General features: G+C 38.5%; 1 protein-coding gene across 4 annotated transcripts; it reads left to right on the top strand.

Annotated features, from left to right (window-relative positions):
• The first annotated feature begins 727 nt into the window (after positions 1–727).
• LOC103330472 (protein DETOXIFICATION 43) lies at positions 728–8,305 on the top strand. 4 transcript variants are annotated; one of them, XM_089052687.1, is made up of 15 exons: positions 730–991; positions 4,523–4,612; positions 4,767–4,888; positions 5,129–5,338; positions 5,417–5,563; positions 5,684–5,877; positions 6,113–6,248; positions 6,350–6,446; positions 6,580–6,680; positions 6,787–6,950; positions 7,072–7,143; positions 7,304–7,420; positions 7,518–7,613; positions 7,744–7,865; positions 7,977–8,305. In XM_089052687.1, exons 2-15 carry the CDS (start codon positions 4,536–4,538, stop codon positions 8,029–8,031), a joined length of 1,710 nt encoding a protein of 569 aa, XP_088908813.1. In that variant the 5' UTR covers positions 730–991; positions 4,523–4,535; the 3' UTR covers positions 8,032–8,305. The 4 variants fall into 4 exon arrangements, with proteins under 4 accessions (XP_016649934.2, XP_088908813.1, XP_088908811.1 ...); XM_016794448.2 differs by having other exon boundaries at positions 728–991; positions 5,129–5,497; XM_089052685.1 differs by having other exon boundaries at positions 5,129–5,563.
• Positions 8,306–26,448: the final 18,143 nt, after the last annotated feature.

The following is a 26,448-nucleotide window of genomic DNA, read 5'->3' on the forward strand; positions in this document are numbered from 1 at the left end:
TTTTTGTATATATTGATTTTTTTTCTTCTGTTTTTAGGATACATTTGTTTCATGGAAAAGAGGTGATTTCCCATGTTTGGTACGTGTTTACCTATTATAAAAGTAAACATTTTTTTTAATGAATTTTTTCTTGTTGTAGGTGGGTTATGAAAACAATACAAAGTTCATAATTCAAATTTTGAATAGTAAAAGATGCAATAATTTAGGATTTTCATTTTTTTGCCACATATATTTCAAGGGGCAAAACGGTCAATAAAAAATGAGGTATAAATGCTAATGGGTCTAGATCAACAAAAGAAAAGATCTGGGTTAAACCTAATAAAAACCAAATTTGTTAGACTTGGATCTAAAAAGAAAAAAAAAAGTACTTGGATCTAAAAAGAAAAAAAAGAAGTACATTGATTAACCTAGTTGATGAATTAACCAATCATATACGCATGGCTCATAATGTGCAGCCGGTTAAAAAAAGTAGGTCACGACTCACGAGGAAATGAAATTCAGGCATGGGAGATATTGGGAATCCTACGTAGCCCCATTGGGGAAAAAAAGGTTTTATTGTTACCAGCACTTCATTTTGCATCACAAGTAGTAGGACAAATCATATATAGAAAAATCCATAAATACTTTATAACTTACGTTCCATGGTGGACTGTCCACCTTTCAGGATATCCGTGAGCCCCCCTCTAAATTTATGCAAATCCTTGGCCAAATTCTAAAGCTTCATTCAAGTCAATATTCAATCTAAAGCTTTTTCCTTGTCTCTCTCTCTCTCTCTCTCTCTCTCTCTGAGTCTGCGTGTGTGCGTGTGTGGGTTAAGCAATATACCCATATTTTATTAATTTGGGAGAGATAAGAGAAATGAAGGAAGAGTACTTATAAAGCGTGGGCAGGGCTTTGTGTACAAGTGTGCAAAAAGAAGTTGGTGAAAAGAGCTTGATTTGCAATTGCTCTCTCTCTCTCTCTCAGAGCACAAAGAACAATAAGCGCAAAGGTATGCAAGTTTCTTGCAAAAGATAAGCTCTCCTTTCCTTGCCTTTCAGTCTACAACTCTTACTTTATTTGGTATATTTCTTGCTTTCAACTTCTTCCTCTTCTGTGCATGCATGCTTCTCATAATACATGTTTGTGCGTACATGCACCTTTTTTTATTTAATATATACATTACCTGAAAATTCATTGATATCGTAACTTATTTTTCTCCGTGATTCTTAAGTACGTATCGGATGCATTGCGTCAAACTCAAACAAAAAATAAATAAGATTTATCCACTGTTATTACCTGATGGTTCAAATGCATTTCGTCAAATATGTGTAAGACTCTTGTCAAAATTGATGTTAGAATTAACTTAAGAAAAATCTTTTTCTTTTTTGGGGACGAAACTTATACAAAAGCCTCGCAACAATTTAACCCAAAGTTTTATTGAAGTGGATTTGGATGCTCCTCGTGCTCTCCCATAATGGGCCTTCAACAATGGGCTTCCTGCGTGTCGGTTTTTTTGTGGGCCCACTAACACACAAGTGCTCCCCACACTATTGGAACCTACGAATCCCGTACTGGGCGTCAAGTACGGAATTATTTGGTTTATGTCACTGTCGTCAATGGTGATTAAAAATGATTGTAGGCCCTCTTTCCAGTCTCCTCAGGGTGACAGAGATGTCAATTAGTTCTCGTGACCTCTAAGGATGAGCCACGTGTCTCCAACTAAATCCCCAATCACAATGCTGCGATCTATTTTTCTTCTTCTTTTTTTTTTTCTTGCTTATGCAGATCCCACTACTCACATGCTTGACGAAATCCACCACTCCACATACAGTATTTTTTTCTTGAAAGAATATTTATTGTATAATATTGTGATAATTTGCTTAAATGACAATTCTGAAAATTTTAAATAAATATATATAAATGCTTCTTTATTAAAATTGGCTGCCTTTACTATGTTTTTGAAGGGGCAATCATAATTGTAATTTGTATGTAAACAAATTTGTTTTAAAACAAATCATCGTACTAACTTTTTTGTTTTTCTTTTCACGTGCAACTTTTAATTGGTACCTTATGCATTATATTTCCTTTCAGCTGGTGTGTAATTGGTAAAAGTTTAGATAAGTGTGATGCAATTGGGAATAAAAATTACTAAAAGCTTTGGGTTTAAAGGATAATGATGACTGATAAAAATATGTTACCACACTTATAAAGCTAAGTGCGATTCTCAAAAAAATAAAGCTAGGGATAAGAGGTTTGTAGCTTAGGTGATTAAGAACATTTATCTTTGCATCTCAAGTCTTAGGTTCGATTCCCCTCTCTTCCAATATTGGTTATATTTTTTTTAAAAAAATATTTATGAGCTAACCGATAGATTCAATGAATGTTCATCTGAACTAGTTAATGAAGTTTGGGGTTTATAACTCTGGTGGTAGAGCTATGAAGGATGCAAGTTTTGTGGGTAACTGTAACCCTCTACTAATGATCATGTGATCATTTTGAATCCTGTTTTTTCATGTCTTCCCAAAGATCCGTCTAAGCCTCTCCTTAATTCGTTTCACTCCTTTTTATGAACATGGTTTTTTTTGCCATTCTATTTTGTCGATGTATTGGTTATTATATAAAGTTAGTTCTTCTGTTCTCGAAGTTTGATTCTGACTTGTATTAAGAGTACCTCACTTGGACTGAGGGAATTTTAATACTAGATATAATATCAACCAGTATTTGGTTTAATGGTAGCTATTTTTCTTAGTTTGAGGAGATCTCAGTTTCGACTAACATAAATTAATGAGGAAATATACGAGAAAGAAATGAAAACTCATAAAATGGGATTGTCCTAAAATATAAGATAATTGTTCATCCACTTGTTCATCCACTTCTTAATAGGTTTTTTTTTGGTCCTTTTAATACAAGCAAATTAAAGAAGGAGAGAATCAAACTTAACCATTAAGTGACAGTCTCTCGCATATCTTAAAAGTTTAAGCTTTTAGAAATAGGACAAAAATCATACCCATCACCTAGTCCATAGCCCTCCATTAAGAATTAAACCAGTCCCATTTAAAAGACAGGTCGAATCTTCTTTTTCAAGCAAGCTTCGCACAGACATGGACATAAGGATCACTCTCTCTCTCTCTCTCTCTCTCTCTCTCTCTCTCTCTCTATGATCTTTTTGTGTGATTTATTTTGACTGATAAATAAGAATTAAGTTTTGTTTGCACTCGATATTAGAAGACACCTGCCGTAATTCTCGTGGTGCTATCAGGGGATTGAAAACCCAAGGGAGGTATATATGCATTATCCAAGTTTGGTCACACCTACCTTGTCCCTTCCCCTTCTACATTGTGTTTAGCCATTGTACTCCTTCCTTAACTTACAGGTTTATTTATACTAATTTTTGTCCTTGCCTAATCCCATTTAGCCAAATGGCATTGGCAAATGGAAACACTTTTAGTCCAAAGCTTCACCCATTTATATGTTGATTACATGCCAATTATATATATACACACACACACATAATGTTTTTATGTGGGTAGGAAAATATCAGGAACCTTTGTTTGTTTGTTTGGTTTTTTCGTTCTTTCAATAGGACCTATAATATGCTGCGGTTATTGCAGTACTAGCGGGAGAATATAAAATCGCATATTAGGCTTTTTAAGCATTGGATGTTTTTCTTTTCCAAGACATTTGGAATGTTACTTGTCAACTTATCAATTTTTGTCTAGATTGGAAGGTTCAAATTCACAGTCTAGTAAAATTACATACTAAATTTAAGTTGTCAGTTCGATTTAAATTACGGAACATAGTAAACTATTTGATAAGAGACATTTTCCTTTTTAATACGAGTTATAAAAATTCTTATTTAATGGAAATTTGATACAAGAACAAATGGGAAAAAAAATCCATTTAAAGAAAAATGCTAAAATATAACAATAGTTCTTAAATTAAAACCCGATTTTACTTTTCTTTCCTCACATAGCAATGGTCTAACATAGTTAGTTAGTAAGAGAGCACACAATTCACACAACGTGTCTTGCCCACGCATTCCAAGCAAAGTTTAGCAGGTCATTTGCACCAACTTTGAATTTCTCGCAAAAGTTTTGGTACTTCTTTTTAAGCAAAAAACAAATCATGTTAAAGGCTTGTATTGATTGATGAGTCTACAAAACATCATAACTGAGGAAGGTTCTATTATCACCGACCCCAAGTCATGCAACTATAAATCTCCCTTCAACTTGTAGTGTCTTTGTGTCACCCTCCTGGCGTTAATTCTCAGGCGCTAGCATTTTAGCTTCTTCAACATCTGAGCGACTCCTGAGATATCGCCATTGTTATAACTTGAACTCAAATTTATTTGACAGTTCATTTTACATAGAAGGGTATATTTTCCTCTTTTTTTGTTTTGTTTTGTTTTTCTTCTCTGTTAATCTGAGCACTTCATTTGGTATATGAGTTAAATTGAGCTTAGTTTGTGAGAGCTGCATGTTTAAAGTGACATCAAAAGCTCAGTTGAATTGACCACATCAGAAACATTTTGAACTTGCAGTATCAACTTAAACATGGCTGAGGAGCAAAATTTGCATGAATCAGTGAGCAAGTGGAAGTTACCTGTTGGTGTTTTCTTCAAAGATGCAAGGTACAGTTTCAATTCTACAATGTTTAATTAGTGCTTTGCTCTCTCTCTAATTTACTGCTCTGTGGGCAGCCTTCACTGTCTCAAATTAAGGTTGATAGGGCCTTCCCTTCTCATTGCTATTAGTATATGGTTTCTTTGAATTAATTCATTGCAGGCGGGTTTTCAAGTGGGATATTCTTGGTAAGGAGATACTAGAGATTGCATTCCCTGCTGCTTTGGCTGTAGCTGCTGATCCTGTCGCTTCTTTGATTGACACGGCATTCATAGGTCACATAGGTACATACGCTTGCTTTTGCTTTTCTTCATGTTTTGAAGCACTTAAATTTGGAGGATTCAATTTTTAGGACAGTTTTGTTCATATTTATGTCTGCATGTTCACAATAAGTTACAATAGTATGGTGTTTGGAAATATTCACTAGATAGTATGATATTGAAATATACGGTTATGAACTCACATTAGGAGTGATATTTGTTTCAAGTGGAGTAACTTAAAAACATGAATTTGGGGTTGTATAGGTCCTGTGGAACTTGCAGCAGCAGGAGTATCTATTGCCCTGTTCAATCAAGCTTCAAGAATTACTATATTCCCATTGGTCAGTATTACAACTTCCTTTGTTGCTGAGGAAGATACTGTTGCAAAAATGAACATCAAATCAGAAAAACGTGAGCAATTGCAAAAGGCAGACATGCTTGATGACTTGGAAAAAGGGGCTGCTAGAGAAAATGGTAAGCATCTGGAGAAGTTTTCAACTGAAAACAGTAAGATGGAAGAGGCTTCTGCTGAAGATGATGTGCATGTGGCAGTGGGAAAAGGTGCACTTGAAGCGAAAGGTGATAGCTCAGACAATGGATTACCTGAAAGCAGTGAAGCAAACAAAGCCATAGGTGAAAATGTTAAGCTTGAGAAGGCAGAGAAGGGTGCTGCTAAAAACAGTGATCCACTAGAAAATTGTACTCTTTCCTCACTCATTCTCTAGCTCTCTGACAGATATGCAAATTGAAACACAGAGATCTAAACATCTTGAATAATATTATCATTGTGACATTTAGTAATTGTGATTTCTTGATTAGGTTCGAGAACAACGGTTGACAAGCGCCCTTCTGATCTCATGAGCACCAATAAGAAGGCAAAAATCAAGAAACAGAAGCGACACATTGCTTCAGCATCGACAGCACTCATCTTTGGAGCAATACTCGGCCTTTTGCAAGCCATATTTCTCATGTTTACAGCCAAAGTTCTCCTGGGCGTCATGGGTGTGAAATCAGTAAGTGATTTATATTTCTTATACTAAATGCTTTACTAATAAACAAATGAAGATGTATACAATTTGAAGATATGGAAACAAATCAATGAGAAAGAAAACTAAAGAATTAGAACATTTAGGAACTCCCTTTACCCAAAAGGCAGGCTTAATCAACTGACCTTATTGACATTTTTTTTTTTACTTTAAAGATCATTATGGAATGAGGGAAATAATTACAGCTCTTCTTATGGAGCAGGATTCCCCTATGCTAGCCCCAGCACAGAAGTACTTGAGAATAAGATCAATTGGTGCACCTGCAGTTCTTCTCACATTGGCCATGCAAGGGATCTTCCGAGGTTTTAAGGATACCAAAACTCCTTTATATGTCATTGGTAGGCCAAAAAACATACTGTATACAAGTAAAAACCTGTAGTAATGGCCAATTCTTCTTACTACTTAATAGGGTTTATTTGTTTCATTTGTTTGTATCCAGTTGCGGGGTATGCAGTTAACATTGCCTTGGATCCACTGCTCATCTTTGTCTGTGGCTTGGGCATCAGAGGTGCAGCTATGGCACATGTTCTTTCACAGTGAGTAGTGTGACCTTTGTCATGGTATTATTTTTATTGTTTCATATTTACAGCCGCTATTGAAGTACTGTTTGTACTTTAATATCTTATTTGATGCATCTTTGCTAAGATTAATTTTTTTTATTCGTTTTAGGTACTTGATGGCACTGGTACTCTTCATAATCTTAACAACAAAAATTGATCTCTTACCTCCAAGTATTAAAGATTTGCAGTTTGGTCGGTTTCTGAGGAATGGTAATGAGCTCAATTCTTATATCACTATTGTTCTTACATACATACATATATAATTCTTACTTGGTTGGCTTCTGTTTAATTTTTATTTTTTTATGCTTGGTTACAGGTACTCTGTTGTTGGCTAGGGTGGTTGCTGTGACATTCTGTGTGACCTTGGCAGCATCGCTGGCTGCACGGGAAGGTCCAACTCCTATGGCTGCATTTCAGACTTGCCTGCAGGTTTGGTTGACATCATCTCTTCTTGCTGATGGCTTGGCTGTTGCAGGGCAGGTATTTCTTTTTTCTCTTTCTCTATTTAAACATATATCATCTCGAGTGACTTACAGCTATTTTAGTTGCAAGTAAGCTTCGTACTCAAACAATCTTTGTGTCATTGTCCCCTGCTCTTTAGGCTATTCTAGCGTGTGCATTTGCTGAGAAAGACTACAAGAAGGCCACAGCTACCGCAAGCAGGGTATTACAGGTACTTCAGTTTGTACACATAGCAGCAGAGGCTATTTATCTATAAACCACTCAGGACTTGAAGTTTATAACTAACCTACTATTTATTTTGAACAATTTCGTTACGTTCTACATTTGCCAAAACAATCAGCATTTTAATTTGTGGAAGAATATTTGTGCAGATGAGCTTTATCCTAGGTGTGGGGCTTGCTTTTGTTGTCGGGATTGGTTTGTACTTTGGAGCTGGAATCTTTTCTAGAGATGTTAATGTTTTGCACCTTATAAGGATTGGCCTCCCGGTATATAATTTTTGCTCATCTAAAAGCTCTCTCTTTCTCAATATATTTTTTTTAATGATGAAAGAATCTTCAAACTAAATTGTTTTCTATCCATCAGTTTGTAGCAGCCACACAACCGATCAATTCACTGTCTTTTGTCTTTGATGGTGTGAACTTTGGAGCATCTGACTTTGCTTATTCTGCATACTCCTTGGCAAGTCTCTTGTAAACCATTTACCACACTACAAATGATACTACAAGTTTTACAGTTGATGTTTCTGAATTCTCTTTTGACAAATTCTGTTACTAATTCTTCAAACCAAATTCTTTGTTCCTTCTCACAGGTTCTGGTGGCCATAGCAAGCATTGTATCCTTGTTCCTTCTCTCCAAATCCCATGGTTTCGTTGGAATTTGGATTGCTTTAACCATTTATATGGCGCTGCGTGCATTTGCTGGTGTATGGAGGTAATTACTTTTCTTTTATCAACGGAAGAGAGATTCGAATTTGATACCTCTTCCAACACTCAGTTCATAATTAGTATCATCACTAATTGATTTTGGACTCTACACTTGCAGGATGGGGACTGGAACAGGGCCTTGGCGCTTCCTCAAGGGTCGATCACCACCATAGGAATATTTAAGGCTCTTACTCCCATGATTAATTTTTTGCCTTATCATCTTTTCCTTACTATTATTAGCATACCGTCATAAAAACTCAACTTTCAGTCTGCAATTTTTCCTCCTTTTTGTATCATTGTGGTGACCTGTCCAGGATGTTGGTGATTACATATTGTTGTACTATATAGTCCATAATTTCACATAGTCATTGTATTTGCTGCCCCTCCTCTTTCTTTGGGGTAGATGGATTGATTGGAATGAAATGACAACCCCCAGTTTTTACTCTATGCTTTACCAATGAAAAAAAGGGAAGCAAATATATGGTTCCTACCTTCCTTCATCTCTCTATATCATTTATATGATCACTAATTCAAAAAAAATTTCTCCCTTGGAAATGCTCTAATGGAACTTTTGGCATTTCAACCAGATTCAATTCTAAAATGAAATTCAAGCTATTATTACCCATAAAAACTTATTAAAATGAGATTTGACTCCTCACTTTGGTTGCTATAAAAAATAACGACAAGGTACGAGCCTTCAAATCCTTGTCAGCATTAACACTTCGATTGCAACATTATGTGATGTCAAATTTTACCATTAAAACTCCACTTGGTGTTTTAACATCTCGGTTGGAGATGCTTTTATTCAGTTCGTTAACCTATTATTTCTACACACCTATATTCCTGACTTTCCCACCTATATCCCTAACCCTAATCGGAATTTTTTTTTCATTTATTTGGATAGTTAGAGATGATAATGGCTATGCCTGCCACCTGCCAGCATCACCTGTCTCAAGTTTAGGTCTTACCTCCTTCATACACTACTAAAGAACAATAATAATAATAGAGTTGAGGCGATCCAGTCTTCCATATCACGTGATAAATTTTACTTCCTTGATTACTTTGACCAACACTTGGGAGAGAGACAAGCCTAATCATATCTACGGGAAAGGATCCTAGCTACAAATCATATTGAAAGAAGGACCATTAATTCTTTCTTTATGACTTTTGCTATGACTTGAGAGGACATATGCTCCTGCGCTTATATTTAATGATCAAGACACTACCAGGGCATGTAGAACCAAGGGAGGTTCATGCAGCCGGTTTCACAGGGGACCACAATTCTGGCTACAAAAGTACAACAGATTATGTAATCAAAAGTCTTGCAAGTACAATCAAATAATATATCGGAGTTGAAAACACCAGTTTCTTCTTCTATATGTACTTTGTTATGACTCGTTTACGGTAGCTGGTTCAACTTTGAATTCCTCGATGGCTGGCTTTCGGGTTTTAAAAAGAAAAAAATACTAAAGTTTCATGCTAGAGACTTCTATATAGTTACCTGGAACAACATAACTGAGGAAGGTTCTGTATATAATATTATCACCGACTTGGTTTAACAAAATGGCGTCCGATAATCCAACAAATCAGATGTGGATCTAGTTGTGAATGATCCGTCGGATTTTCAGATCGGATCGGGTTGAATGTTTTTTTTAAAATTGAATTGGATTTCAAGTGCTCCGCTCCAACTCCAACCCGTTTACAAGTTAACTACTTCAGCTAGAAACTCCTTGCTAATTCTTACCTACTTAGTGAAGTGACACACCAACAAATATTGTAATTAATTTAATTGAAAAACAATTTATAAGATTGATTTCATTTCTCATTTATTCAAACATTCAAATATTTTATAGAAGAGTAATTCTATTTAGACACACAAGATTGACACATCAGATGCCATATACATTAGATGACAACCTTATGTGGCAGCTGATGTGTATATGTCACGTCACTTAAATGTGGTCAACTATGTTTTTCTTTTTTCCTTTTAAAATTAAGTCATTTATATTTTCAACTTTTCTTCTTCTTCGTTGTATCCCTTTGGCTGCCTTTCTCCTTTCCTTTTGGCCTCTACTCATCCTTCTGTGATCTTTATGATAACCAGTGGCGGATCCAGGAATTTTCTTTGCAGGGGTCAACATCTAAAAGGCAAAAAAATTCTATACAAAATAGAACCCAAAAAAATGAAACGATAATATTACAATTCTTAATTAATAAAAAAAAACCACATTACAATTTTCCACGACGAGTTTTCATACTCTGAAAACGTTGCATTATAGAGTCATTATCAATACAAATAAACACATCTTTCTCAATGTAAACAAGTAAGCTATCACTCAACCATTGATCTCCCATTCGATTGCGAAGTGGACCTTTCACAATATTCATAGCAAAAAATGATTTCTCCACAGAAGCTGTTGCAACCGGTAAAGTTGGCTAATGTGAAGCAAATAAACATCATTAAATGTTCTTTGCAACCCTTTCTCCACCATTTTTCTTGCAAGGCTACCAATCCCTTTCAATTGAGAAAAATCACTCCTCGTACGCATATGATGAATATATATCCCAAGTTGATCTTCAAGTGCCAAGAGGTCTCGGGGAGTAAAATCTTGAGGATAAAATTCAACAAAACGAAGTAGCTTTTGTTTGTCAAAAGCTTTGAATGAATCATCCGGACTCAAACATGCCAAACAAAGAAGTAACTTAGTATTTACCTCACTAAAACGATGATTTAATTCCGCAAGTTGCCACTCAATGATTTGAATAAAGATATCCACAAGATAATGATGGAGATGTGTTATTCTAGGAGCTCTCCGATGTGATCTCCATTGAGCTACATATGCATCATCCATGTTTGGAACCTCAATATCATGTTTGCCACAAAAGAAAGATACTTGATCAAGCAAGGCTTCAAATGCATTCTCTCTCATGTGTTGTAGTTGGTCCTTGCAATCTTTGACTAAGTCATTGCATTCCCAATATCTTGGTCTTTCCTTTGTAATGCTGGTGACAAATCATTTGTGACTCCCAATATAGATCTCATGAAAAATAGGCAAAATACAAACTCAAAAGATTGTATATCTCTTAATGACCTATTTGCTTCACCTATATTATCAGTGGAGCCATCCTTAATAATCAATTTAAGCACTTTCACCATAAATTTGAACATAGAAATGATACTAAGTAATTGTTACCCTCTTTTCGACCGGGGCGGTAGACGAAAGGAACTTTTGGTCCTTCTTCTTTTGGATGCGGGGCGTGCCACCACCAAGCCCCGAAATTGGGCTTGAATGGAATGAGAATAGATGGATGTGTTGCGCTTCTAACTTCTGAGCAAACGATTGATCGACCAAGCAAGGAACCTCTTCTTGGCCTAGATTCTTTCATTTTCTCGGGCTCGAGAATGGTTAGGTTTCGTACGGATGTTTTTGTGATTTTTATGGTTTATGTAAAAATAATGCAATTAAACTAAATATGCGTATAAACGTAAAGACAAGAATTGAAATGCAATAAAATAAATCAAAGCGATAAGTAAAGCGAGAACGAAATAAAAGCAATAAGAACAATAAGAACGAAAAGGAAATAAACTTGAAATTAAATTTAATCGAAGTGCGATAACAATTAAATGTAAAGGAATTGAAATAAACTTGAATTGAAACGACAAGAAATATAAACTGAAACAAGAATTTAAATGACAAGGAAAATATAAACTTACACTAGCAAAACGAAGAACTCACTACACTAGGTGCTTGAAAAATAAAATCCTAAGTCTAGGAAAAGAAAAGTGCGAGACGAAAGATAGGTTTGTTTGTCTGATGTTGTCCCTGATGTCTTCATGGAGCAAGGTTTATATAGGGCACTCGTCAGCCCATGGGCTAGCCATTGAATGGCCAAAGGTCAACCCTTCTTAAAATTCTTTCCTTTCGAAGCCCCCCTAAATCTGTGAGATTGTATTGAAGGAGATATTCTGACATGCTTGATTCTTCCTTGTTTTGGAACACTCAGATTTCTTTCCTTGTGAGGCCCTCCGTCACGTGCACATAATCTTCCGAAAATCTGGGCTTGAAATTGATGACTTAGAACTTGGGCTAAGACTTTTGATCTCTTGGCATAACATGGGAGTGCCCTTCATGATCTTTGAATTTCTAAAGCTCTAACATTAGTCAGCCAAGGAGCTTAATTCAAACTTTATTTTCATTTATATATATACATAAATATATGTATATATATGTATATACAAATTATAAATCCAAGCTGCTGGCCCATCCACTATATATAGAAACATGCATATAGCAATTCATGTTTGTTGACTTCAATAACAAAAAGGCCCACGTGTGTAATATATATATATAACTTTAACTTTCAGACCCTACAGATTTCGGTGGCAATAGTTCTAACATCCAAAACAACACAAGTCGGCCACCTCTCCTTCAAGATTCGGCCGCATGCTTACCAATCCATATATATTTAAATATATATTAAAACAGTCAGTTTTAATCCTAAAAACTCTTGGCCGATTTATAGAGTTCTCAAAGACCTCAACCTCCAAAAAGCTCGGCCGCATTTATCATTTCAATAACAACTCGGCCGCATTCACTTTTGACTTGTGCCCAGTTTGCAAACCACCAAAGGGCCCCAGCCACACTTTTATCTAATTAACAACACAGCAGCCCTATTTTTCCAAAACAACACTCGGCCGCAACTTTCTTCCTCCATTCCAAAAACCTGGTCGCCAGCCACTTTCGATCGCTCTCCAGACCTCCTCACTTCATCCGGCCACAAATTTGAGAAGCTCGGATTGCTACGGCCTCCAAACTTCAAAGCCCAGGCCAGATTTTAAACTTCTAGCCCGGCTGCACCTTGCAAGCTCCTGTTCCAACAGCTGCCCAGCTATTTCCAAATCTGCCCAGCTGTTCCTTCAGCTCTAGCCCGACCAATTCTCGTGCCCGGGTGGATTTCTACCACCCTTAAACATTGCCCCCCGAGTTGCTTAGCTCGGAATTGGTGTAGAGGTAAGCAAATTGAAACCCAAAACCTTTCAATTTCTGAAATTTGAGATTTTTCTTTCTTGCTTGCCTTGCACGTTATTAAATTTTGAATCGGGTAGGAATTTAGGAAGACACCAATTAAATTGGCGGGACCTTCGAACTTCCTATCTGTTAAAAACTCTAGATATTACAAATATTCAAGAGGTCCCTTTCATTTTCACATAAGCACTTCCACCATAGCTATAGGCTTTTAGAAGGTTTTCTTAAAACCCATATCCTCTCCATCTTCACATTTATCATTTCACACACCAAATCCACCCGAACCAACGTCAAACTTGAAATTTGCAAGTTTCTAGGTACGTTTCACTAATTCTTGGTTGATTTTGGTATGATTTTGATGCATCTATAGCCTTCAAAGTTTAGACTTGAAACTTTGAATATGTGAATAGTGCCATGATGTTCTTCGTGTTCTTGATTCGAATCTTGTTTGCTTCACTATATTTCTCTTTGATTCGATTTTACACCATGTTTGTAGGATGGAATCCATTCCAAGTGATAGTGGCCAATTTTTTGAAGATATGAAGGTGGCCATGGAAAAAGACTTGGGCAAGCAAGTATTTGCCTATTTTCTTAATGCCTTTCCCAACTCCGCCCAATATATTCTTGGCCCATTTTTCTCTGCCTATCCGGAGGAGGTGGGCAAAGTGTGGGTGACGCAACCAAGAAGTGGCCCAACTTATTTTTCAAACTTCACATGGGCATCCGTTTGGGAGAGCACCAAGCCATTTATAGGTTGGCCGACGGGAACCCCCCTCAAATCGGATCCCACTGCAACAAAAGAGGCCCCATCAAAGAAAGCATCATCCGCCGCCGGGAAGCCCGACCACTCAAGCTCAGCGGATGGCAAGTTTGATTGGCATCATTGGTTCAAGGCTTTGGAACCAAAATTGAAGGGCCATTGGAAGAGAATTGGGATTTATGATACATTGCTCCTATGTGCGTGAAGCCCATTTCCTTGCGACCGATCTCTCATCATTGCGGCCCTATGCTTTTGGTTTTCCTCCACCAATTGCATGAGGCTCCGTTTTGGGATGATGACGCCCAACTTGCTAGACTTGGCCGCTATCGCCGGCCTCCGCCCTCATGGAGAGGATTTCTCGGCCGCCAACCTTCCGGATGGCAAAGTGGGCTTAGATTTTCACAAGTCAAACAAGAACTCCGGGAGCTGGGTGAAGACATATCTTGGCCATGGCGGAGATCCCACCGACCCTCCTTCCATCAATGGCGTATCCTACACTGAGCATGTGGCTTTCCTTGTGATGTGGTTGTGCAAGTTCTTGGCATGGCCAAAATCCGGCGGGATCACAAAGGAATTTCAAGCCTTGGCGGAGGTTCTTGCGGATGGCCATCAAGTGGCCATGGGCCCAATCTTTCTTGCCTATCTTTATAGAGAAGGATTGGAGGAATAATCCTTTATTTAATTAGGATTATTCTTACCCGGGATCACTCCGGGAGCTGGGTGAAGACATATCTTGGCTAGGGTTTGAAGAATAATCCTTTATTTAATTAGGATTATTCTTACCCAAAAATAGGTAATAGGAATAATCAAGGAGATTTGGTGGAAATCTCATGTTTGATTTGGGGAGATATTTCTATCTTAAATCAAATATAATTTTTCTAATTAAATAGGATTTAATTAGGGGAATTAGTTGACCTAAGGAATTTCCTTTTTCCACGTGTCACCTATTCATTGGTTGCTAAAATACGTGCTTGGACTTCTTTAGTAGGTTGAGCTTCTTTTGTGAGTTGGGCTCCTAATTGGAGTAGGCCTTTGATAAGGATGCCCAGCCATTATAAATACAAGGCTCCTCTTCATATCACAAAACTTGTCTTTCTATACTTCTTTGCTTGTGAGAAAGATCATGGAGGAGAGAATTGCTTGTCGAGGAGAGGAATTTTCGTGCACACCAAAGTAGGCAGTGACGGATCCACATAGGGGTAAGAGGGGTCAATTGACCCCCGCAAGCACGGAATCCACCATAGGAGGCCAAGAACTTGACCCCTGCAAATGCCTAGAAGGTGTTTGATGAAATGCCCCAAAGAGGGAACAACCATAGCCAGGAGCAAGCAAGAAGCTTGCTGCGTAGCGCCCAGCGCTTCAAATTTTTTTCCTGAAGTCAAAATGATGTCATTCTACTTAAGTGTTTTTTTAATCTTAGCCAAGATGACGTTTTTTTTGGCTCAGGTTAAAAATAAATTTTTTTTAAAAAACCCACAGACAGCATAGCAGCTCGATAAAAGAAAGTACAATCAATTGCAAACACACACTATGCAAACTGATTACCGTCTGTCTAAGAATACTATATAGTGAAATCAAACACATGTGCCTTAGATATCTTTTGGATATAATATGGCGACATGTTAATGAGTTCCACTTTATTATTAAATTACAAGCCAAACATATATTTTACCTGTTACACAACCTGGATTGTTGAAGGCTTGAAGCTTCCTTTTACAAGCTCAAGGCTTGGATCAGTTCTAATTAATGGGGGTGAAATTGATCATCCACAAAATAACGGTGAGAATCACTTTCAGAAGAACCATGTTCGAATTTACCATAACTCTCGTACGCATCATTGTTGTCATCATGCTTGGCCTCGTTGTTGTTGTTGTTGTTGTTTGTGGTTAGAGGCTGAGATTGATCCTTCGTGTCACTAGCAATAGCCTCATTAGTGCTTCGACCCTGTAGATTTGGATCATTTTTTTGCTGAGCCAAGTGACGTTCATGCAAATTGTACCTTTTAGCATCAGCTTGCACAGAAGCCAAGATCATCATTTTTCTGCTTGGTTCTGTGCTCTCCATTGTTTTATATGCATCATCCATGGTGGCCATGACACGGTAGCACAGCCATTAAGTATGGCTTTTATGGTGGATCCAGAATTTCTTATCTGCTTTACAAACAACTTAAATAAACCTTACCTGACTTTTATATGTTGACCTCTTAGAATCAAACCCTGGAGTTTGATGAGTTTAATAGAAAAAGCTAAAGACTGAAAAAAAAAAAAATTCTTGAATTTATCTATAAAACCGAGTTGTGTTTATCCTGGGCCAAATCATTTGTTTTGTCTAACATTTTCCCACGAGTCGAAGGACCTATTACAATTTACAAATATTTTTCTTGGTAATATATTTCCTGGAAACAAGCCCTCTACCAAAGCGGCTAAAAGAATTATAAATGAAAGTCGCTATCATCAATATCGTCGTTATCATCAACAAGAAAACATACTGTACATAATTTGTAATATACAAAAGAGAAATACATATAGTACTTTCTTATATTGAAAATTTGACCCCTGCAAGGAAAATTCCTGGATCCGCCACTGAAGGTAGGTCACGCTTGTTTTTTTTTTTTCTTTGATTTTCTTCGCAGCAAGAACTAGCTGACCTTGGTTGGTCGGTTGTTGTTGTGATGCGACGACTGGAGCGACGCGACGGTTGCTGCCGCAACCTTTTATTTATTTATTTCTACTTTGTTGCATCGTAGGCCAAGCCTATTGGCTGGCCGAGGTGGTGTGGTGCCGCATGAGCCGGGCTATCTGCAGCTTAGGTTGCACTAGTGCCGCGTCATAGGCCTTACTACTAGAGCTGTAGCACGGTCTGGTGCCGTGAAGGTTCTACGACTTGGGCGATGATGGCAGCTTAGGCCATGTAGGCCAATTTTTATTTATTTATTATAATTTGACTTGTGAATTTCTTATTTTTTGCAGTTGTTCAACCATCATGTTATCTGACAAAGGAATCCGGTCATCAGGTTCACAAGTGCCTTTGTGTTTGTGGGGCAATTCTAGGGTTCATAAGAGGAAGTTCGTGGAGAATTTGCATCGCGTCACCACCGAGGCTTAATTCCAGAAGTGACGCCCAAACGGATGGTGTGGCTCGTACGGACCCAAATGTTCCTGATGCGAGGATCATCATGTTCTGGCCATTCTACTTCTCTGTGGGCTTTCTATTTTCGATGTCGAGGTTTTTCAAGAGAGTGTTCCACGCCATGGAGTGTGCTCCTAGTTAGTGTACTCCAAATGTCTACCGAGCAGTCATATGCTTTGACAACCTAAATCGCTTCTTTAAGTTGGGCTTGACCTTGTGGGAGTTTTTCTACTTCTTCAAGGTGTAACGTTGTGAGAAATATGCCCACCTTCGTGCGCAAGGAGAATCTATTCGACAACCTTAGCTCTGATGACCTTGTGTGGAGTACTGATGTGCTAGTAGTCAGCAAAAAATGGGAAGACGAAGGAGATAACTATCAATGAGTTCCCATCAACTACTTCCATAGTATTTCATTTGAATTCTTTAATGTGTAGCTAATTGACTTATGCCTTTTGCCTGCAGAGGATGATATCAGCAAAAAACTTGATCTCGAACCGAACATAGTTAACTAAGCCATGAACATCCATACGAAGATTTGTGAATGGCGTTGGTTATTGAGCGAGTACCGAAGGAAAACAGGTGGTCTGCCCCCAACAAAAGATATTGAGAGGTGGAAACTGCATGGCCCCGACTCGGATGATTTGCTTGACGAATAGGAGAAGTCTTCAGTCGAACTCCTTGGAAAGAGGAAGGTTGCTCCCAAGCTTTCCAAAGATGAAGTTGCCACCTCATAAGCAAGAAATGTGTCTCTATTAAGAAAGAAGTGTAGAGTTCCTTTTATTGTGATCAAGTATTCTTCAAAAGAGATCATGCCTACTTAGAAGACTAAAGCGAGAACTGCTTATTCATCATTTGCAACGATTAAGCACCTCGTAGGTGCAGACAACAATAAGATTGGTGGCATACAGAATATTCGGGACATTCTGCAAAGACATTTGATCAAGACCTTGTTCATTTACAGAGAAGCAAAGGGCTACTGACTTTCCTCATAGGAGTTCGAGTTGCCTACATCAATCAAGGGATGAGGATCTAACTAGGAAGGCTACTCGTCTATCTAGCAAGTGTGTGTCATCCGTTGAGTTATGAGAAGTCAAGCATGGATTTGATCCAACGTCATTGACTCCCCTATAAGCGAGGTTGGATGTGGCTAAGAAAATGAATGAGTCGTCTCATCATGGAAAAGATTCAACAACTGCATGAGTTGCTGGTCCAAAGGTTGACAAGCCTGGCTCTGCTGGGGATGCGTGTATGTCTGATCTTCTTAGGACGAAATTTTTATTGAGGTCGTCAGCTTGCACCAAACTAGTCGATCATATACATCAGGCTAGTGATCTTGCTGCATTCTTGACCTTTTCTCCAGAGAAGTAGAAGGAAACAACTACCGTTTTGCTTCAAAAAGGAGTGATTTTTGTTGTGAAGGCTATCTGGAGCTCATTGTTGTTGCCCCTTCTTCTGCTCAGCTCGAGGAGTTGGAAAAGAAGAATGCTGATTTGATTGGCATGCTCTCAGCCTAGTAGACTCCCCATGAGATGAAGATGTCTGTCTTGAAGAGGGACATTTCCCTGATGAAGAGTTCGTTTGGTAAAAAAGATTGTGAACTCGACTCTTCTGCTACTGCCCTTCATGAGCGAAAAAATGACTATCTTTGTCTTGAGTGCGAGTTTGATGAAATGACCCATAATTATGATAAGTTGTTGGCCAAGTTCGACTACTTTCACAAAGTTGCTAAAGAATCCAAGTTTGAGGTCGTCGTTGATGCGTACAAGTTGGGCTACTTGGATTACAAGAGTGTAGCCACTTCTTGTCATTCTATCGAAGATGAAGATGTCGAGCTATTCTGCCCTGAGATGCCCCCTGCTCAAGATGAGCAGATTAATACTATGGACATAGAGCCAGTTGAAGAGTAGGTAACTAATGAGACTGCGCCTGATGAACTTGATATTAAGGAGGACAACGCCACGAAAGGCGTAGCTAGTGAAGTGGCGGCTGAGTCCGTGGAGCAGATGGCTGCAACATGTAAGAAGACGCCTACAACTGATGAGCTAGTGACCGCAACTGATGAGCAAGTAATCAAGCTAGATGGAGTCGCGGAGGGCATAGCTAACTAGGCTGAAGTTGAAGATGGTGCTGACCTTAAGTCACCTACTGGAGTCTTACAGTAGATTAAGACTTGTTTATCTTTTCATGCTTTGTAGGTTTTTTTTTTCTTTTCAATAATTAGTCTTGGTTGACCATCTTCTTTTTGTTGAACTCTGGCTAGTTGGTCATTTTGCTATGAAAATTTCAGTTTTTTCTTTAACCAAAATTTGTGATAAGTTTTGTGAACTGCTTGAGTGGCCTGCTGGAGTCTTGGTTGGGCATCTCCCTTAGGATGCTTGAATGTTTACCCACTACTTACTTAAAGGGTGATCTTTTGCATTTCCCTTAGGAAGCTTTGGATGTTGGCCAACTTGGCTTGCTTCTCCCTTATGATGCTTTGGCTATGTCTTGTGTCTCCCTTAAGACGTTTTGGACGTTAGTATATGTCTCCCTTAGGACGTTTTAGATGTTGGCATGTGTCTCAATTAGGACGCTTTGGCTGTTGTCATACGTCTCCCTTAGGACGATTGGGATATTGACCTGCGTCTCCCTTATGAAGCATTGGTCACTTTCCTGCATCTCCCTTAGGATGCTTTGGATTTTCTTTTTCTCAAACACTTCTTTGGATGAGAAACTGAACTTGCATTGATGCTTTTGTGATTACATCGCTTTATTGAATGAAATAACTGGATGAACTACTTGCAAAACATCAAAAGTAATCATTCTTCTAACCGAAGTGGAGAGGGCTTAGTTGCCTGCTGGGAACTAAGTTGGAAGCTTCACAGGTAAGACCTTCAGAGGCGATAAGCATTCCACTATCTTGGGACTTTTCTCCCCCCAGGGTGTCAAGTGTATAGCTTCATTTGCCCCTAGATCAGCTGATCATGTAAGGGCCTTCCTAATTGGGCTTCATCTTCTTCGACCCCTGACTTTGTGTTGAAATGAAGGCTTTTATAAGCACAAGGTCCCCAAGTTGGAATGGGTTAATTACAATTTTGGTCACTAGGCTTTGCCCGATTTTAATTTAGGTCACCATACTTCTAATTTTTCGATTTTGGTCATCACATTTTGCTTTGTTAACAAATCAAGTCCAATTGGAAACTTCGTCTGTTAAGATGCACTTAGTGCATGTGTGCATGGATATTATTGCCTTTTTACCTTAGCCCCTTAATCAAATGACGTTCTCGCGGGTGATTCTCCCTAAAAAATATCTAGGGTTCTGGGATTGGGGGAAAAGGGTGGTTGATTTCGAGGTGGGAAGGTTCAATTCAAATTCGCAAGTAAGAAGCGTACAATTTCTAGAATATTTAGGAGTTGAATTGGGTTTGATTCGGCTCTGTTGCTGTCGGAGAGTGTCGTGAAGAAGCATACATGGTAGGTTCTAACGGTGTGGACCCAAAGAAAACTTCAATTCATCCAGGTCAGTTTCTAAGTTAATATACAATTTTATTGGTGTTGTGGGGTTGGTGTATTGCTGTATTTGGTGTGATGTGGTAGTACTTTATATGCATTCATCACGTTTGAAATGGACTGAGCATGGTGGATGAATAGTTTATGGTGGAAAAAGGATGTTGCTTTTAGAGACTGTTGTCTGGTAGTGCTTTAGGAATATAATATGAATTTTTTTTTTGTCAGAATATAATATGTCTGCTATTTTTAATTATATGTCAAAAATGTAAATTTTTTCAGATGATGGATGCTTTATTATGGAGTTAAGATATGCTGGTAAATTCATGAACAATGGAAATGATTATAAAGGAGGCACAATAGATATTTATGATAATATTGATCCAGATAGGTTGTCTACAACATAATTAAAGGATATTGTGAAGCAAAGTGGCATTCAAAATTGCATAGGATTTTGTTACGCTTTTCTTTATAAGGGAGTACATGAAGGGGTATTAGGGTTGAATTCAGATGCTGAAATTTTAGATATGTTATTTGTTAATGTGCCTGACATTATTGAGGACAATTACAGCTAATCACAACAAACAGAATATGAGCAATTCTTTAATGATATTCCAGATGAATGCTTCAGTCAAGTTGATGAGAATTTTGTTAAAACACAATGTAAAATGATGTGAATGACGGAGGTAAAGCTGCTAAAGGGAAAGGACCCATGTATGGTTTAGATTTTGTTGAGGTTGTTGATGTTGATGATGATGAGGAAGATGATGTTGATGTTGATGGGTATGAAGAAGATGATGTTGTTGAGGCTAGTGGTGAGGCTTCACTTCATAGTGTTCCCATATATGAAGACAGTGGTGACGAGTCTAACAAAGAAATTTATGATGAGGAAAATGATGCAGCTCTTGAGGATGATACTATGTTTATGCACAATATGTTAGAAATATGCCTTTAAAGCCAACTAATTATGTAATAGTTATAGTTAAGGGCATCTTCTATAAAATACATATTATGTTATCAATGGGCAAGAAAGGTTGTTTTATACATTAAATCATCTTATATTATTTTTCAATATGTAGAACAACCATAGTCCAAGGAAGACACAAGTGGATTTGAGAGCTATGTAATGAGATCGCATACATGGAGACTCATCATCCCTAAATCCTGAATATGTTCCTGGTCAAAGGAATATTGATTGGGCGTCAATATTCTGCAAAGACCAGTACGCACAGTATCGTCTCTATATGTGGGAAATGGCAAGGTCTCAAGTCATTAAGTGTGAAAACACATTGATATGTGTGTAGGTGTTTGTAAAAGAATAAGTACACTGAACGTGATCCAACACATGAGTTACAGCATGAAAGTCTTTACTCACAAGTCAAAATGGAACTCATAAATTGCAATGGTGCAATCTAATCCTTAGACATGAGGTATCATAGATGTTTTGTAGCACGTTGTTAATCTTTAAGGGCACTATACGGTCATGCTAAATTAGGCATAACTTAAAGGTGCTCATCAGGATTCTCAATAGAGTCATGGGAGCAAATGAATGTACAACAAAGAATCTCTACTCTCAGTAAAGGAGAGAGAATACTTCAAGATATGATTGATCAAATCTCTGCGCAGAGTAGTGGATAAAACTTGAAAGAAGAAGTCTTCAAATCTTATAAGGATAATCATATAAAAGGAATGATTCACATAGGATATTGACAATCTGATTCCATAATCTAATAATGTGAATAAGGAGTATTGACATAAGAGAAGGATTCAATTGCACGGTCATTCCAATTTGAATAAGTTTTTTCACAACGTCTCATTTAGCTCGGATAACCGTGACCTGGTGCTAGGTTACAACCATGGTTTGTGGATGTCCTAAAAGGCTTCAATTAACCTTTATTAATATGAAGAACTAATTGTGGAATTTAATTCGTATATCATCTCTGAAGAGTTGAGTCAACCCACTACCTTGCTAAAGGGAACCTACGGATTTGCATACCTAAAGAATGTGATTAGAGGTACAAATGAGGAGAAATGAAATGAGGAGACACAAGTCAATGGTTGATAATCAAATGTCAAACTCAACGGTCAAAAGTCAACATGTTGACCGGAGCAATTGACCAAAGTCAAATAGTTCGACCAGGTCAATTAAGTAAGACTATAAGTATAATTTAATAGTTAAATTGTAATTAAAAGATTAATTATAGAATTAATATTGACATATATAATTATTAGATTGGGCTTTTAAATATGATTTGAAAGGAAAGGGACAAAATAGCCCAAAAGGCTATTGGGTCCAAGGGATAAGTGGCATAGGATGACATGACCCATGGACCAAATAGAGCCCCAAATACCCACCCAATTACCTTTTGTGTTGTCCTATATAAGCTAAGTGTTGGAGAAAATCTAGCTAGGGTTTTTGGTTTCCTACTTTGGTTGATGAGTGATTATCTTTGTATTTTATCTTCCATAAACCAAAATTTGTTCCAATCAAGAAGTAGCCTAGCATCCATACTTCTTGGTTGCCTTCTCTTCATCTCTAGGAGCATTTGGTGTGGTAAGGTAAAGGACTCCAATCTTGGAGCCTTAAGGTAAAGAAGTCAAAATCAAGACAAAGAAAAGGCATTTCCAACAAAGTTGTTCATTCTTGAGAAATCAAGAAAAGCTCATCAAGGGTCAAGACCTATTCCCTTTTTCCCTTTTCCATTTGTGTTCAAAGAGATGAGGCTAAGATACTTGGTTCAAAAAGCAGAATTGGGAGATGATGTTATTCTAGACGAATCTTTCCACGTTAGCTTCTTTAGTAGATGATAAAGCTTCGACCTCGATCCATGTAGTAAAGTAGTTGGTGGTGAGGATCATCATGCCTTTTTTAGCAAGTGTTGACAGCATGGGACCCACCAAGTCAATGACCTATTGCATGAATGACCATGGGCTATTTTGCAGATGATATACTTCAACTGGTAAACTTGGAACTGGCTTGTAGCGTTGGCATCAATCCCATCTTAGGACATACTCCATAGAGTCATGGCGCATAGTAGAGCAGAAGTAGCCTATATTGAGGGCCTTCAGGGTGAGTGACTTGCCCCAGCATGATTTTCACATTCGCCATCATGGATTTTACAAAGCACTTCGAGAGTTTGCTGGTACTTTATGCATGTGAGATGAAGACCAGAACATGAACAAGTTTGTTGTCCTTCATGTAATATCTTGCAACTTTCTGCTTGATTTTTCTAGCCTTGGACTTCTCTTTTGGCAATTTTTCATTCACCAAGTAGTCGAAGATCGGATCTTGCCAGCAGGGATCCTCATCGATCTTCATTGAGTCGGTCTGTTCTACATCTTCAATTCTTGGCTGATCAAGGTGCTCAATCGGGATTGAGCTCCTAAATTTGGTGTCCAACGATGATCCTAGGCTTGCCGGTGTATCTGCATGTGTATTCTCTGCTGGGGAAACTTGTTGGACGGTGAAGATGGGGAATGCCTTCAAAAGCTTTTGGACTTTATCGAGGTACTGGATTATTCTTGGGTGTTTTGCCATGTACTCTCCTGAAGCTTGATTGGTGATTAGTTGGAAATCTGAATAGATGGCCAAGCCCTTGATTGACAGTTCTTTTGCTAAGCACAATCGAGCGAGTAATGCCTCGACTCTACTTCGTTGTTTGAGGTTGGAAAGCCCAGTGTAATGGCTTGCTCAAACAAAGTTTCGTTCGCGGTAATTATGACGAGGCCCGCTCCAGCTCCCTTGTAATTTGACACTCTGTCTACGTGCAACCGCCACATGTCCTTGGGTAGGTCAGGTTCCGAAGAGAAGGTCTAGTGTACTCTCGAACTTTCCTTGTTTATATTGACCCGATTCCCTTCTTTGGCTAAAGATGAAATGAATTATGCAACGAATCCACTAAAGTGTAAGCTTTTATAGCAATATTTGGCAAGTAGAGGAGGTCATACCAACTTAATTTGATAGCCCATTTCATGAGTCGCTCAGAAGCACTGGGACTATGAAGAATCTATCTCAAAGGAAATTCTATCATGACGGTGATCCGATGAGCTTGGTAGTGGGGTCTTAACTTGCTTGGGGAGGAGACTACAATGGCCAAAATAAGCTTCTCCATCTTTGGATAGCGAGTCTTTGCATTGAGGACAACTTTGAAAGTGTAGAATATCGAGATTTTGGGCCCTCAATTCTTCTCGGATGAGAGCTGAGCTGACCGTTGATTTGGACATTGCCAAATAGATGAACAAGTCTTCGCCTGGCAATGGCTTTAACAATAAGGGAGGTGAAGTGAGGTATGACTTCAAGTCTTGGAAGGTTGCTTCACACTCTTCATCCCACTTGTCCTTTTATCATTTCTCCTTTGTTGTGGCATGCGACTTCATGTTAAGGATGACCTTGATTTGATTTGGATGTGCCTTAATGCCCCTTTGGATGACTAAGTATCCCAAAATCGGCCAGATGAGACTCCAAATGTACACTTGCTCAGATTCAACTTCATGCGGTATCATGCGGTATTTTCAAGGCATGCCAAAGGCTTCAGCGAGGTTCTTGACGTGATCTGCTCATTTGGGAGCTTTGACCAGCATGTTATCTACATAAACCTCTATAGTCTTACCAATTTTCTCCTGAAAATCTTATTCACAAGCCTCTAATAGGTTGCTTCGGTGTTCTTCAGCCCAAAGAGCATGACTTTGTAGCAATATGTGCCTCTTTCAATTATGAAAGAAGTCTTCGCTTTGTCGTCCTCATGCATCATAATCCGATTGTAGTTGGAGTTGGCATCCATAAGGCTGAGTAGCTGGCTGCCGGAAGTTGAATATACGAGTTGATCAATTCTTGGTAATGGAAAGTTGTCATTTGGGTATGGCTTGTTAAGATCGGTGTAGTTAATGCACACTTTCCACTTGTCTTGGTCTTTCTTTGCCACTAGAACAATGTTGGCCAGCGATTTTGAGTATGAGACTTCTTCGATGAAGTAAGCAGCTAGAAGCTTGTCAATCTCGACTTCAATAATGGCAACTCTCTCGGGAGCGAAGTTGCATCTTTTCTGCGATATTGGTTTATTGGCTAGGTTTACATGAAGCCTATGACAGATGATCTGCGGGTCAATGCCAAACATATCATAAGGTGACTATGCAAACATGTCTTTGTTGTTCTAGAGGAAGTTGGTCAGCCCCACTTTCCATTTTGGGCTTAGGCGTGAGCCGATCTAGGTTTTTCTTTATAGCTTGTCAGGATAAAGGGGTACTAGCTCGACATCCTTTTTGGGCTTCCATCCTTTTTTTGAAGAGGCCTCCAGGCAGATTCCCTTATCTCGATTCTGGCTCTTTGATTGCTATTAAGGAATGACAATATTTTTTCTCTTCTGCTTTGTTAGGCTTACGATAGTGAAATGGGTTTGCTTGCTTTTTTTCAACTCTTGGCTGAACATCTTCTCCCCATCGCCGATCACTGTTGATCGCCTGACACCGCCATAGGGAGTGGTAGCAGATTTTCTGATGTGTGGCAATCCATGGTCTGCCTAGGATGTCATTGTAGGGGAGACTTCATCGATGATCATGAAGGTTTGCGAGCTGATCACCGATGGAGAATAGACATGCCCATCTGCTAGATAACTGAAAGTTGTAGGATATTGGATACGCTACCCTCGTCCACGTGAATTCGGCCTATCACTACTTGCGCGATTTGGATTTTGATGACGAGGGCGTCATTGTGCAGTAGATTAAGCATGATCATGTCTTTCTTTTGGAAGTCGATTACGGGATCGTTTTCATTTGTTGGACAACTGGTTAAGACTTGGTTGTTTAATCTTCCTCTTTATCTCTTTGCTGGTCAACCCAGATTTAGCAGAGTCAGCCAGGATTGTATTAATCCTTACGACTTTCTGTATAGGTTTCTTAGTTGCATTGCAATCCTTAATCTGCTAGATAGCTTTCTTTTGCCGCAAACTTTGTGCAGTGGCCTTCTCTTACAAGCTTTTTGAGGTGTATCTTCCAAGACCGACAGTTAGCCGTGTTATGCCCATGTGCCCATGTATCCCTCTTATCATGATTTTCCTTCAAAGGTGGTGGCCTCCTAAGCCAAAGTTTGTCTTTCACGTGGGCCAGGATTTAAGGTGTCGAGATTGTGAACTTTGTATAGCTCTAATATGTTGGAGCGCCTATTTGGGTTGCGCCTTGTGTTTTCCCCTATG

Source organism: Prunus mume, linkage group LG5 (genome assembly GCF_029339155.1).
Source record: "Prunus mume cultivar Tortuosa linkage group LG5, ASM2933915v1, whole genome shotgun sequence".
Classification (NCBI taxonomy): Eukaryota; Viridiplantae; Streptophyta; class Magnoliopsida; order Rosales; family Rosaceae; genus Prunus; species Prunus mume.